This window comes from Somniosus microcephalus, chromosome 5 (assembly GCF_052327205.1).
Source record: "Somniosus microcephalus isolate GS21.2 chromosome 5, FLI_Smic_1.0, whole genome shotgun sequence".
Lineage (NCBI taxonomy): Eukaryota > Metazoa > Chordata > Chondrichthyes > Squaliformes > Somniosidae > Somniosus > Somniosus microcephalus.
Window position 1 is genome coordinate 244687044 of NC_140991.1, and position 15972 is coordinate 244703015.

Below are 15972 nucleotides of genomic sequence, written 5' to 3' on the forward strand. Positions count from 1 at the left end.
TCTTGGAAATTCTTGTGAAACCACGAGCAAAGATGCTCAAGTACAGGGGTCCCAACTTGTATGAGGTAAATGCAATAACATTTGTATTAGTCATGTAATCAAATGTCACGTCATCATGCATCATATAGTCAAGATGTCATGTAGTCAGAACATCGTATGATTAAACCTCCAGGAATGCGTCCAACCGAAGTTAGCAACCGTAACCAGGCAGTCCCTCAAACTGGGTCGAGCGCCATCTGACTTCACGTGGTGGAATCCATTTTTTTCTATTCCTGTCTAATATATTATCAGATATTTCTAATTTAAAATGGTATTAAGTGCAGAGCAAAGGAGCACATGTGCAGAGTGTGAAAGCGGCTGCACAGGAGGAAAGCTCCAGTCAGACTGCGAGCAATGGGTGCGACACATAAGCAGAGCACTCACTACCCAACCGAAAACACGTGAGCGGTTGGAGAGAGCGGGGAAAAGTAAAGCTGCGATTGGCGAATCACATCTCTCTCCACCAGTAAGTTAGGTAGTGATGAGCTGCTAATAGCCCCCTACCCACCGCCCAGCACTTCAAACATTAGCAGCTGCAGCACTCGAAGGGAGGAGGTCCCTGACAAGTGTCTGCAGGACATTAATCCCCGCCAATTTGCTTCCGATCTCCCAGGCACTCCAGCTCTATAGCAGCCACCTCTCCCTCCGCAGGCTGCCAATGTAGCAGATCCCAGGATCAGGGCATCCCTCCCTTGATGGAAAAGGACCCTGGAATGACAATGAACTGGGAAGTCCAACAAACAGAAAATGAACAGAAATCGTACCCCGCTGGCAGGTCTCCAGAATTAGGCAGGATCCCAGGTAAGGGCAAAAAAAAGAAGGAACACTGCAGGAGATACAGCCAATCTTGGGATAATTGGCTCATTTGGTTTACTGTACATAAAATGACCATTTTGTAAATAAGGACACCTGCAAATAAAGGACCCCTGATGCAAACATAGAAGACAGGAGCAGGAGTAGGCCATTCGGCCCCTCGAGCCTGCTCCGCCATTCAATGAGATCATGGCTGATCATCCAAATTCAGCACCCTGTTCCTGCCTTCTCTCCATATCCCTTGATCCCTTTAGCCATAAGAAATATATCTAACTCCTTCTTGAATATATTTAATGAATTGGCCTCTACTGCCTTCTGTGGTAGAGAATTCCACAGGTTCACCACTCTGGGTGAAGAAATTCCTCCTCATCTCTGTCCTAAATGGCTTACCCCTTATCCTTAGACTGTGACCCCTGGTTCTGGACTCCCTGACCATCGGGAACATCCTTCCTGCATCTAGTCTGTCTAGTCCTGTTAGAATTTTATACGTTTCAATGAGATCCCCTCTCATTCTTCTAAACTCCAGCGAGTACAAGCCTAATCGACCCAATCTCTCATACGTCATTCCTGCCATCCCAGGTATCAGTCTGGTGAATCTTCGCTGCACTCCTTCCATGGCAAGAACATCCTTCCTCAGATAAGGCGACCAAAACTGCACACAATACTCAAGATGTGGTCTCACCAAGGCCCTGTACAACTGCAGCAAGACATCCTTGTTCCTGTACTCAAACCCTCTCGCTACGAAGGCCAACATACCATTTGCTGCCTTAACCGCCTGCTACACCTGCATACTTGCCTTCAGCGACTGGTGCACAAGGACGCCCAGGTCTCATTGCACTTCCCCTTCTCCCAATCTATTGCCATTCAGATAATAATCTGCCTTCCTATTTTTGCTACCAAAGTGGATAACCTCGCATTTATCCACATTATATTGCATCTGCCATGCTTCTGCCCAATCACCCAACCTGTCCAAATCATCCTGGAGTTTCTCGGCATCCTCCTCACAGCACACACGCCCACCCAGCTTTGTGTCGTCTGCAAACTTGGAGATATTACATCTAGTTCCCTCGTCCAGATCATTAATAGATTGTGAATAGCTGGGGTCCAAGGACCGATCCCTGCAGTACCCCACTAGTCACTGCCTGCCACTCGGAAAAAGAGCCGTTTATTCCAACTCTTTGCTTTCTGTCTGCCAACCTGTCTGCCACTGTGTACACACCTGTAGGGATATCGTAAATGCCGGTTTCAGGCATGCAAAGTGCATGCGCTGAAAACCGGCATTTTCGATCTGTCCAGAATGCTCTTGACAGATTGGACGCTTGCCCTAGAGAAGGGCCTCTGCGGGCGGATAGTTCCGCTTTCTGGAGATCCTCCGCCTGCAGAAAACCCTTACAAATATTACGCCTGGTAAAAGCAGGTGTAAGGCCTGCTATTACCAGCATAAGAGTTGAAAAAAAGTTAAAAAAAATAAATAAATTTTTTTTCACTCATTTATCATTTTAAAAAATACTTTAAAAAAAGGTATGTTTATTTTTAGCCCCATAAAAAACGTTAATTATCTTTTTCAACTCATTTCAAAAATGTTATTTTTAAAACATTTTTACTTAATGTTTTACTGTGTTTTTGGGGTGATCTCCATTCATATATTTGACAGGTCTATCTGTCAAGTGTATGAAGGGAGATTCCCTTCTCCTATTGGCTTCCCATGGCCCCATGATCCCAGGGACGCTGCGAACTGCATGCTCCCCTGGGATACGTGGGCCCTGCGCATTCGAGTTGGAGAGGCCCAGGAACAGAAGTATACGCACCTCGGGATCCCTCATGTCTGTAGATTTTTTCCAGATCGGAGGCCTCTGCACACAGGACCTGTATGTTAATGACCTGGACTTGGGTATACAAGGTATAACTTAAACATTTGCAGATGACATGAATCTCGGAAATGTAGCATACAAAGTGGACGTAGACAGACTAGTTAAATGGGCAGACACGTGGCAGATGAAATTTGCAGTATAGCGATTTGGGTTTTGGAATGAGCAGTAGTGGTTTGGGAGTAAGCGGTACAGTGGTTTGGGTTTGAGAGTGAGCAGCATCGCAATTTGGGGTTGAGAGTGAGCAGCAGTGGTTCAATTTTCAGTGGGAGTAGCAGTGGTTTACAAGACAGCTAACAAATTTGTTGATTGGAACATATGAATATTTTGTTAATATCTAAAAATTGCTGACTATAACTGCATCTATATTTGAGCCTCTCCATTTTGAGAGGTGTACTTGGTGAATATAATGCAGCATTCTGCTGTTAGCCCCAGATCCCTTTCTGTGTCATCTTTAGGTATTCCTATATCATCCATAGAATATTTATGACTCGTAACTTTCCTACCCATATCTTACACATGTCTGTATTGAATTTCATCTGCCTCTGTTCAACCCATTTACAGATTTTATCTAACCTCTTTTGTAGATCCTTAATGACTGCTTTAACTGGACTGCCCTTCCTAGTTTAGTATCATAGAATCAAACAGCCATTCTGCCCCATTGTCCTATGCTGGATCTTTGAAAGAGCTATCCAATTTGTCCCACTCCCCTACTCTGTCACCATTGCCCTGCAAATTTTTCCCCTTGAAGTCTTCATCTAATTCCGTTTTGAAAGTTACTACTCAATCTGCTTCCACCACCCTTTCAGGCAATGCATTCCAGATCATCATAACTCGTTGCATAAAAAATATTCACCTCATCTCCCCTCTGGTTCTTTAGCCAATTACCTTAATTCTGTGTCCTCTGATTACCAACCTTTCTGCCAATGGAAAGATTTTCCCTATTTACTCTATCAAAACTCATAATCTTGAACACCTCTATTAAATCTCCCCATAACCATCTCTGCTCTAAGGAGAACAATTTTCTAGTCTCTGCAAAGACCTGAAATACCTCATCCCTGTTACCATTCTAGTAAATCTCTGCACCCTGTCCAAGGCCTTGATGTCCTTCCCTGAGTGTGGTGCCCAGAATTGGACACAATGCTCCAGCTGAGTCCTAACCAGTTATTTATAAAGGTTTAACATAACTTCCTTGCTTTTGTACTCTGCTGAGACCGGAAGGAGCGGACCTAGAGGGAGCACAGCGAGAGCGGAGCAGTTAAAAGGAGCAGTCCCGAGCGGCAGGAGCCTGAGACCGGAAGGAGCGGACCTGGAGGGAGCACAGCGAGAGCGAGCAGTTAAAAGGAGCAGTCCCGAGCGGCAGGAGCCTGAGACCGGAAGGAGCGGACCTGGAGGGAGCACAGCGAGAGCGAGCAGTTAAAAGGAGCAGTCCCGAGCGGTAGGAGTCTGAGACTGAGAGGAGCGGACCTAGAGGGAGCAAAGCGAGAGCGGAGCAGTCCCGAGCGGCAGGAGCCTGAGACCGAAAGGAGCGGACCTGGAGGGAGCACAGCGAGAGCGAGCAGTTAAAAGGAGCAGTCCCGAGCGGCAGGAGCCTGAGACCGGAAGGAGCGGACCTGGAGGGAGCACAGCGAGAGCGAGCAGTTAAAAGGAGCAGTCCCGAGCGGTAGGAGCCTGAGACCGGAAGGAGCGGACCTGGAGGGAGCACAGCGAGAGCGAGCAGTTAAAAGGAGCAGTCCCGAGCGGTAGGAGCCTGAGACCGGAAGGAGCGGACCTAGAGGGAGCACAGCGAGAGCGGAGCAGTTAAAAGGAGCAGTCCCGAGCGGCAGGAGCCTGAGACCGAAAGGAGCGGACCTGGAGGGAGCACAGTGAGAGCGAGCAGTTAAAAGGAGCAGTCCCGAGCGGCAGGAGCCTGAGACCGGAAGGAGCGGACCTGGAGGGAGCACAGCGAGAGCGAGCAGTTAAAAGGAGCAGTCCCGAGCGGTAGGAGCCTGAGACCGGAAGGAGCGGACCTAGAGGGAGCACAGCGAGAGCGGAGCAGTTAAAAGGAGTGGCAGCAACTCAACAGAGGCAGTTTTTGACAAAGTGACGTTCGAGTAAAAAAAAGTGACATCAGCACAAAGGAAGGAGCTGATTGGTGAGTAGCTGGTGAGTTTTTTTTTAAAGTTTATTTCTGCTAAGTTAGTTAATAGCCTATTAAATAGAGGGAAAGAGCTGATTGGTGAGTAGCTGGGGAGTGTTTTTTTTTTAAGTTTTAAGTTTATTTCTGCTGGGTTAGTTCTTAGCCTATTAAATAGAGGCAAGGCAGGGCAGCTCAGCCCCATGGAGTGCACATCCTGTACCATGTGGGAAGTCCTGGACGCTTCGCGTAGCCTGAACGACCACATGTGCGGGAAGTGTCGCCAGTTACAGCAACTTGAGCTCCGGGTTTCGGAGCTTGAGTGGTGGCTGGAGTCACTGCGGTGCATCCGCGAGGCTGAGCGTTATGTGGATAGCATGTTTCTAGAGGTGGTCACCCCGCAGCTTAAGAGTGTGCTGGCAGAGAGGTGACCACCAGACAGAAGAGGAGGACCAGTGAGGTAGTGCAGGAGTCCTTGGAGTGCATCGTGCTCTCCAGCCAGTATTCTGTTCTGAGTACTGGTGAGGGCGATGGTTCCTCTGGGGAGTGCAGCCAGAGTCAAGACCACGGGTGGCTCAGCTGCACGGGGGGGCGGAAAAAGAGTGGAAAAGCAATAGTGGTAGGGGATTCAATAGTTAGGGGAGCAGACAGGCGTTTCTGCGGCCGTAGACATGACTCCAGGATGGTATGTTGCCTCTCTGGTGCCAGGGTCAAGGATGTCACTGAGCGGCTGCAGGACACTGAGGGGGGTGGGTGAACAGCCAGAGGTCGTTGTCCATATCGGTACCAACGACATAGGCAGAAAGAGGGATGAGACAGAGTTTAGGGAGCTAGGAAAGAGATTAAAAAGCAGGACCTCAAAGGTAGTAATCTCCGGATTACTCCGAGTGCCACGTGCTAGTGAGTACAGGAATAGGAGGATAGAACAGATGAATGCGTGGCTGGAGAGATGGTGCAGGGGGGAGGGCTTTAGATTCTTGAGGCTTGGGACCGTATCTGGGGAAGGTGGAACCTGTACAAGCCGGACGGGTTACACCTTAACAGAGCCGGGACCAATATCCTTGCAGGGAGGTTTGTTAGTGCTGTTGGGGAGGGTTTAAACTAGCTTGGCAGGGGGATGGGTACCAGCATATAGGAGAAGAAAAGAGGAATAATAAGCTGCATAAAAGAGTGAGTGTGTTGGATAGTACTAGAGGTGGTAATAGCACCCATATTAGATAGGAGCAGACTAAGAAAGACTACGAAAAATTCAAAAATGGGTTTAGAATGCATGTACGTAAACACACAAAGTGTGGTGAAAAAGGTTGGTTAGCTACAAGCACAATTAGCCATGTGGCAATATGATGTTGTGGCAATAACGGAAACATGGCTGAAAAACGGTGAGGACTGGGCACTTAATATTCAAGGGTACAAGGTGTTCAGAAAATATACGAAAGGAAAAAAGGGCGGTGGGGTGGCAGTGCTGATTAAAGAAGACATTGTAGTGTTGGAAAGGGAGGATGTTCTTGGGACAAGGACAGAATCTATTTGGTTAGAGTTGAGGAGCAAAAAGGGTATGATCAAGCTATTGGGGGTATTCTATAGGCCTCCAAATAGTGAGAGGGAGGTAGAGGAGCAAATCTGCAGGGAAATTGCAGAGATGTGCAAGAGCTATAGAGTGGTGATATTGGGGGACTTTAATTACCCAAATATCGATTGGGATAATGCTAGGGTAAAGGGAAAGGAGGGGGAGGAATTTCTGAAATCTGTTCAGGAGAATTTCCTTGACCAATATGTTCTTGGCCCAACTAGGAAGGAGGCATTACTGGATCTGGTGCTGGGGAATGAGGTGGGCCAGGTCGACCAAGTGTCTGTGGGAGAACACTTGGGTACGAGTGATCATTGTATCATAAGATTTAGGTTAGCAATGGAGAGGAGCATGGAACAATCTAGAATAGGTGATCTTTAAGGAGGAGATGTTGCAAGTACAGGCTAGGTACATTCCAACAAGAGGGAAGGGTAAGGGCACCAAAGCAAGAGCTCCTTCGATGCCGAGGGAGATAGAAAAGATGATGAAACAAAAAAAAGAGGGTGTATGATGCATGTCAGGTGATTTCTTCAAGGGAGAACCAGACCAAATACAATAAGTTGAGAGGGGATGTGAAGATGAAAATAAGATTGGCAAAGAGAGAATATGAGAGTAGAATGGCGCTTAACATAAAAGGGAACCCAAAAATCTTCTACTGGCATGTAAACGGTAAGCTGGTAGTAAGAGGTGGGGTGGGGCCTATTAAAGACAAAGAAGGTGATATATGCTTAGAGGCACAGGGCAAGGCTAGAATACTCAATGAGTACTTTGTATCGGTGTTTACTAAGGAGGTGGATGCTGACAAAATATTGGTAGAAGTGGAAAAGGGAGAAGCAATGGAAGGGGTGAAAATTGATAGACAGGATGTACTAGAAAGGCTGGGTATGCTTAAGAGTGGACAAGTCGCCTGGTCCAGATGGTTTGCATCCCAGGTTGCTAAGGGAATTAGGGGAGGAGATAGCAGAAGGGCTTGCCATAATTTTCCAATCTTCCTTAGATGCGGGGGAGGTGCCTGAGGATTGGAAAGTGGCAAATGTGACACCATTGTTCAAGAAAGCGTGTAAGGACAATCCTAGTAACTACAGGCCGGTCAGTTTAACATCAGTGGTGGGTAAAGTTTTAGAAACAATAATCAAGGAAAATATTAACGGCCACTTGGAGAGGTTTAAGCTAATTTCAGGAGAGTCAACACGGATTTGTAAAAGGCAGATCGTGTTTGACTAATTGAATTTTTTTATGAAGTAACAGAGGATTGATGAAGGGAATGCAATGGATGTTGTCTACATGGATTTTCGGAAGGCGTTTGATAAAGTACCACATAGAAGGCTGGTTAACAAAATTGAGGCTCATGGAATAGGTGGGTCAGTGGCAGCTTGGATAAGGAATTGGCTTAAAGACAGAAAACAGCGAGTTATGGTAAATAGCTGCTTTTCAAACTGGAGGATGGTAGACAGTGGTGTTCAGTGCTGGGGCCACTGCTTTTTTTGATGTATATAAATGACCTGGATATTGGAATACAGAGTAGAATTTCTAAATTTGCCGATGACACCAAACTTGGGGGTGTGGCAAACAGTGAGGATGATACCAATCGACTGCAGCAGGACATAGAAAGGCTAGCAGAATGGGCATACAAGTGGCAGATTGAATTTAATACAGGTGATGCATTTTGGCAGAAGGAACTGGGAGAGGCAATATGCACTTAATGGCACAGTTTTAAAGAGTGTGCAGGGACAGAGGGACTTGGGAGTTAATGTGCATAGGTCCCTGAAGGTAGCAGGACATATTGAGAGAGTGGTTAGCAAAGCATATGGGATATTGGGCTTCATAAATAGAGGTATTGAGTACAAAAGTAGAGAAGTTATGCTGAACCTTTATAAAGTGCTGGTTAGGCCACAACTAGAGTATTGCATCCATTTCTGGTCACCACAATTTAGGAAGGATGTGAAGGCCCTTGAGAGGGTGCAGTGGAGATTTACCAGTATGGTTCCGGGGATGGGGGATCTTAGCTACAAGGACAGGTTAGAGAAGCTGGATTTGTTTTCATTAGAGCAAAGGAGGCTGAGGGGTGAAAGATTATGACGGGTTTGGATAGGCTAGACGGGGAAAGGCTGTTTCCACTAGTTGATGGCGCAAGGACTAGGGGACACAGATTTAAGGTTTTGGGCAAGAGATATTGGGAGCTGTGAGAAAAACTTTTTTACGCAGCGAGTGGTGAGGACCTGGAACTCGCTGCCAACGGAAGTGGTGGGAGCAGAGACACTCAATGTTTTCAAGGGGAGACTGGACAGGCACTTGAGGGAAGTAAACTTGCAGGGCTATGGGGATAGAGCAGGGAATGGGACTGACTGGATTGCCCTACAGGGAGCCGGCACGGACTCGATGGGCCGAATGGCCGCCTTCTGCGCCATTATGACGCTGTGACTCTGTTTATAAAGCCTAGGATCCTGTATGCTTTTTTAAACAGCTTTATCAACTTATGCTGCCACCTTCAAAGATTTGTGTACGTAAAAGCATAAGAAATGTAATAGAGAAACTAATGGGACTAAAAGCCGACAAATCCCCATGACCTGACGGCTTACATCCTAGGGTTCTAAAAGAGGTGGCTGAAGAGATAGTGGATGCATTGGTTTTGATCTTCCAAAATTCCCTAGATTCTAGCGGATTGGAAGGTCGCAAATGTAACACTGCTATTCAAGAAAGGTGGGAGAGAAAAAACAGGGAACTTCAGGCCAGTTAGCCTGACATCAGTCGTCGGGAAAATGCTGGAATCCATTGTTAAGGAAGTGGTATCGAGTCACTTATTTAAAAAGAAATTTTTTTATTCATTGATGGGATGTGGGCGTCGCTGGCTGGCTAGGCCTGCATCCCTAATTGCCCTTGAGAAGATGGTGGTGAGCCGCCTTCTTGAACCGCTGCAGTCCATATGGTGTAGGTACACCCACAATGGTTTGGAAGGTGCTGTTGAAGGAGCTTTGGCGAGTTGCTGCAGTGCATCTTGTAGATGGTACACACTGCAGCCACAGTGCGCCGGTGGTGGAGGGAGTGAATGTTGAAGGTGGTGGATGGAGTGCCAATCAAGCGGGCTGCTTTATCCTGAATGGTGTCGAGCTTCTTGAGTGTTGTTGGAGCTGCACTCATCCAGGCAAGTGGAGAGTATTCCATCACACTCCTGACTTGTGCCTTGTAGATGGTGGAAAGGCTTTGGGGAGTCAGGAGGTGAGACACTCGCCGCAGAATTCCCAGCCTCTGGCCTGCTCTTGTAGCCACAGTATTTATATGGCTGGTCCAGTTCAGTTTCTGATCAATGATAACCCCCAGGATGTTGATAGTGGGGGATTCAGCGATGGTAATGCCATTGAATGTCAAGGGGAGATGGTTAGAGTCTCGCTTGTTGGAGATGGTCATTGCCTGGCACTTGTGTGGTGCGAATGTTCCTTGCCACTTGTCAGCCCAAGTCTGAATGTTGTCCAGGTCTTGCTGCATATGGACACGGACTGCGTCAGTATCTGACGAGTCTCGAATGGTGCTGAACAGTGTGCAATCATCAGCGAACACCCCCACTTCTGACCTTATGATGGAGGGAAGGTCATTGATGAAACAGCTGAAGATGGTTGGGCCTAGGACACTGCCCTGAGGAACTCCTGCAGTGATGCCATGTGATTGAGATGAATGACCTCCAACAACCACAGCCAACTTCCTTTGTGCTAGGTATGATTCCAACCAATGGAAAGTTTTCCCCTTGATTCCCATTGACTTCAGTTTTGCTAGGGCTCCTTGATGCCACACTCGATCAAATGCTGCCTTGATGTCAAGGGCAGTCACTCTCACCTCACCTCTTTCAGCTCTTTTGTCCATGCTTGGACCAAGGCTGTAATGAGGTCAGGAGTTGAGTGGCCCTGGCGGAACCCAAACTGGGCGTCAGTTAGCAGATTATTGCTGAGTAAGTGCCGCTTGATAGCACTGTCGACGACACCTTCCATCACTTTGCTGGTGATTGAGAGTAGACTGATGGGACGGTAATTGGCTGGGTCGGATTTGTCCTGCTTTTTGTAGACAGGACATACTTGGGCAATTTTCCACATTGCCGGGTAGATGCCAGTGTTGTAGCTGTACTGGAACATGATTTTAACATGATTAGGCATAGTCAATATGGTTTTATGAAAGGGAAGTCGTGTTTGACAAATTTATTAGAGTTTTTTGAGGATGTAACTAGCAGGGTAGATAAAGGGGAACCAGTGGATGTAGTATATTTGGATTTTCAAAAGGTATTCGATAAGGTGCCACATCAAAGGTTATTACACAAGATTAGGGCTCATGGCGTTGGGGGAAATATAGTAGCATGGATAGAGGATTGGCTAATGGACAGAAAACAGAGTAGGTATAAATGGATCTTTTTCAGGTTGGCAGGCTGTAACTAGTGGGGTGCCGCAAGTATCAGCGTTGCGGCCTCAGCTATTTACAATCTATATTAATGACCTAGATGAAGGGACCGAGTGCAATGTATCCAAGTTTGCTGATCATACCAAGCTAAGTGGGACAGTAAGCTGTGAGGAGAATACAAAGAGTCTGCAAAGGGATATAGATAGACTAAGTAAGTGGGCAGTAAGGTGGCAGATGGAGTATAATGTAGGGAAACGTGAGGTTATTCACTTTGATAGGAAGAATAGAAAAACAGAATATTTTTTAAATGGTGAGAAACTTTCAAATGTTGGTGTTCAGAGAGATTTGGGTGTCCTTGTGCAGGAAACACAGAAAGCTAGCATGCAGGTACAGCAAGCAATAGGAAGGCAAGTGCCATGTTGGCCTTTATTGCAAGGGGGTTGGAGTGTAAGAGTAAGGAATTCTTGCTACAATTCCACAGGGCCTTGGTGAGACCACACCTGGAGTACTGTGCACAGTTTTGGTCTCCTTATCTAAGGAAGGATATACTTGCCTTGGAGGCGGTGCAACGAAGGTTCACTAGATTGATTCCTGGGATGAGAGGGCTGTCCTATGATGAGAGATTGTGTAGAATGGGCCTATACTCTCTGGAGTTTAGAAGAATTAGAGGTCATCTAATTGAAACATACAAGATTCTGAGGGGGATTGACAGGGTAGATGCTGAGAGGTTATTTCCCCTGGCTGGAGTGTCTAGAACTAGGGGGGCAAAGTCTCAGGATAAGGGCTGAGATGAGGAGGAATTTCTTCACTCAGAGGCTTGTGAATATTTGGAATTTTCTACCCCAGAGGGCTGTGAATGCTGAGTCTTTGAGTATATTCAAGGCTGAGATAGATTTTTGAACTCTAGGGGAATCAAGGGATATGGAGATCGGGCGGGAAAGTGGAGTTGAGGTCGATGATCAGCCATGATCTTAATTAATGGCGGAGCAGGCTTGGGGGGCCGTATGGCCTATTTCTGCTCTTATTTCTTATGTTCTTAAAATCTCCAGGTCTCTCTGTTCCTCTCCGCCTTTAAAACTGTACCATTTAGTTTATATTGGGCCAGAAATTCCAGAACGGGGCTTGCAGCGCGTGCAAGCCCCGTATTTGCACTTACCCCGCGCTCCTGCCGATCAGCTTCTGGGACGCCTGAACTTGGAGAAATAGAAAGCACATTCCCGGGCAGCGTATGACGTCACGCCGCCCAGGAGTGCAGCCAGCGCGGACCCAGGAGCGTGTAGTGTAAGTGAGACACGCCCCTTGAGGTCTCAGTTTCACTGGACACGCCCCCAATGTTTCTGTCAAGCTGCTTTGCTTTTTTACATGCAAAGCAGCAGTTTAAATAGGTTTTTGGAAGTTTTTTGAAGATTTTGGTAACTTTTATAAACTTTTTAAAATGTTTACATTATTTTGAGTAATCTGAAGTAGTTTTAAAGAGAATTAAAGCAATTTAAAGACTTTTAAAAGCCCTAAAAGAATTTTTTTAATTCCATTTATTTATTTAGCAATGTCGTCGTCATACGTGTCTTCACACTGTTCCCTTTGGGGAACTGTATGAAGTGGTGGAAGGATTTATGGCTGTGATTAACGCTCATTCCGTGACCGTAACCATCTTTGAACCAGCCATTAGGGCGGTTAGTCCTATGGCGGGAGGGTTTTACGGGCTCCCACAAGCTATACAAGGAGGGGGGGCCACCCACACCCACGGACGCAAATATCCCACTGGATGTCAACCCAGAATTTAGAGCCGGAGCTCCGACTCCACTTGCCGGGACTGTCTGGAGCGGGGTTCGAAACCCTACCCTGATCTGGCCCAGCGGCGGGGATCCTACCGCTATGACAAACGCCCAATCCGATTAGCAACGTGAAATGGCAACATAGGGCTCCAGTCACGGGGAGGGAAAAGGCGCAGGAAACGTATGGGTATCACCTTTTGTGCGGAGTGGGCCTTTTGCGTAGCAGTAAGCATCCCCGCCGCTGGGCCAGAAGGAGTAGGGTTTTGAACCCCACTCCAGACAGTCCCGGCAAGTGGAGTCGGTGCTCCAACTTTAAATTCTGGGTGGACATCCAGCGGGATACTTGCGTCCGTGGGTGTTGGTGGCCCCCCCCCCCGTCAGATGGGTTGTGGGAGCCCGTAAAACCCTCCCGCCATAGGACTAACCACCCTAATGGCTGGTTCAAAGATGGTTACGGTCACGGAATGAGCGTTAATCACGGCCATAAATCCTTCCACCACTTCATACAGTTCCCCAAAGGGAACAGTGTGAGGATACATCCGATGATGACCTCTTGCGCAATGCACCTCCTTGGACCCTCAGTCGCAGATGCGAGGGGGCAAGTCGTGCAAGTGTTAAATTTTTTATTTTATTGACATGTAAAATGTTGGCCCAATAATTCCCTTCCAAATGCGCTAGTACGGTCGGGGTACTTACGCATCTGGCCGGATGAAATGCCGGTTTTCAGCATGCACAGTGCATGTGGGGAAAACCAGCATTTCCTGTCCTCTGAACGAAGGGGTTCAGAGGCAGAACGCGTGCGACTGCACATGCAGCGCGTGCGCAGTATAATTCGCCGCTTTCATTAATGCTTTCAGTGAGGTCCAGTCATTACAACTTACACATGAAAAAAGCATGGGTACAGTTGCTACAGAGGCTGCGGAGGAAGATATTTCTTATCGTGGAGCTTCTGAAAGTATGTATGTCTGTATATATTCCTTTGCGTGTTATGTATATATTCCTTTACTTATGTGTATGAATGTATTATTTAATTATGACTTTCAGAGAAAGTAACTTATTGGAAAATCATAATTAAAAACATACATTCATAGTAAAGGAATATAAAACATACATACATATACGTAAAGGAATATATGTGGACATACATACATAACTCATTCTCACATTCCATTCACACAGCCACAATTGCTCCTTCTACCTACCCTTCTGAAAACCCTTTTTTTAAAAAAAAAAAAAATTTTAACTTTAAAACTTACTTAAAATTTCTTAAAATAACTTCCCTCCCTTTCCCAAACAAAAATATTGCATTTCAAAAGCTCCACGATAAAATATATCTTCCTCCGCAGCCAATGAACCACTTTACACTTGCTTTTTTTCAGTGTAACTTCTAAGGACTTAACCTCACGGATTTCATGAATGAAATCCATGAAGTTCACTGCGCAAGCGCTGCTTGTGCAGTCGCACGCGCTCGAGGTCTGGAAATGCCGGCGTTCCCCGCATGCGCTGTTCATGCTGAACGCCGGCATTTCCAACGGCCAGAAGCGTGAGTAAGCCGACCGTACTCACGCTTCTGGCCTGGAATTTCTGGCCCATTGCCTCTGCTCATTCTTCCTACCAAAATGCATCACTTCACACTTTCCTGGATTAAATTTCAGCTGCAATGTATGTGCCCATTTCGTCAGTCTGTTTATGTCCCCCTGAAGTCTACTCCTATCCCCCTCACTGTTTACTACATTTCTGAGTTTTGTGTCATCTGCAAACTTTAAAATTATGCCCTGTATGGACAACACTGTATACTTCCCTCCAGTCTGAAAAACAACCATTCACTAATACTTTCTGGCCTCTAGCCAATTACGTATTCATGCTGCCACTGCCCCTTTAATTCCATGGGCTTCAATTTTGCTAACAAGTCTATTACGTGGTCTTCACCAAACCCCTTTTGAAAGTCCAGGTACATAACTGCAGTACCCTCATCAACCCTGTCCGTTATTACATTGAAGAACTCAATCGAGTTTGTCAGACACCATTTGCCTTTAACAAACCCATGTTAATCCAAGTGACAATTAATTTTGTCCTGGATTATTGCCTCTAAATGTTCCCCCACCACTGATGTTAGGCTGCCTGGCCTGTAGTTACCAGGTTTATCCATCTGCCCTTTTATGAATATTTGCAACCTTCCAGTCCTCTGACACCACTCCCATATCCAAGGAGGATTGCTAGATTGTGGCTAAAGCCTCTGCTATTACCACTCTTACTTGTCTCAGCAACCTGAGATACAAGCTTTTTCTGACCCGTGTGCTCACTACATTGGGCAAGTAAAGGCATACTCGGGTCATGAGTGTACAGGCTTGCTTACAGCTGTATGTAAAGCTGACTGGAGGAAAATATCTACTGCAAAAACTGAAAATTTTAACAAATGGAAATTCTACAAATATACTTCAATCCACACTGGTACAGCTGAATTGCTAAAATATGATGCATGTTGGAGGACTGTGGATGAATTTGCTGTTTAGTTTGTTTTTTTCTGGACCTGTCCTGCAGTTCAGCAGAAGTGGGCATCAGTTATTAGATCGACAACTGATCAGTTAATTTTTTCATATTAATTGTAGCATAAGATTCACTTATAAGACCCCTTAGGACTCTGATGGGTTGTTTAATTGGCTCCTCATGATTTTTATATGTATGTCCCAGTAGGGTAGCAACAAGCAGGGCTCCCATTGCAATCAGTTAGATCCAGAGAGAGTGTTATATTGCAAGCTGAGATCATTTATTGCTATGTTTGAATCGTATGCAGTTTATGTAAGTAACAACTCCCTGGGGTGCGACAAGTTATTGTTGATGGCGTAATTCGGGTGACTCCAATTCTCCTTTTTGTGGAATGCGCAAACTCCTGGTGCTTACCTGCCTGTTGAATTTTTGCTCTTAAAACCCTAACTATGATGACAATTTATTACAATTCTAGTGCTCTTTTTCCTTGTTTATCAATCCCACTTCTTCCCAACAGATTTAATGACTCAATAATCCTTCCCAATGAGCGACTGGATTTTCAACGTTTCTACAATTCTGGCTATCCTTCCTGACTATCTGCTTGATAATTTATTATAATGTAAAAAGGATTCTGGTGACTCCTGTGCTATAACAATATTAAAGATTTTTTTCAAACACCATGTCTAATATTGTGCATTATTACTGCTTATATATTTTATTCTAAATTATTTATTCTAAAATTAACAGCTTAAATACTCCAAAAACAACCTTGAATAAAGAGTTTTTAAGTAGACAAGATATCGAAGATGGGAGGAAAAGAACAGAGTTATCTTAAAGAAAATACAAGAATGATTTCACATTTAATACCACTTAAAAACTGGCTAGTCAGACCTGAGGCACTGCAGTCTGTTGAGTATGGGTGGCTGC

General features: G+C 45.8%; 1 protein-coding gene across 1 annotated transcript in view; it reads left to right on the forward strand.

Moving 5' to 3' along the window:
- Nucleotides 1-15722, forward strand: part of LOC147117633 (transmembrane protein 14C-like) — a 58119-nt gene extending 42397 nt beyond the window's left edge. Inside the window, exon 4 of the mRNA XM_085988785.1 lies at nucleotides 15563-15722. Within this exon, the coding sequence (XP_085844911.1) occupies nucleotides 15563-15638 (76 nt within the window). The 3' untranslated portion in view covers nucleotides 15639-15722. The remainder of the gene's footprint in view (nucleotides 1-15562) is intronic.
- Nucleotides 15723-15972: the final 250 nt, after the last annotated feature.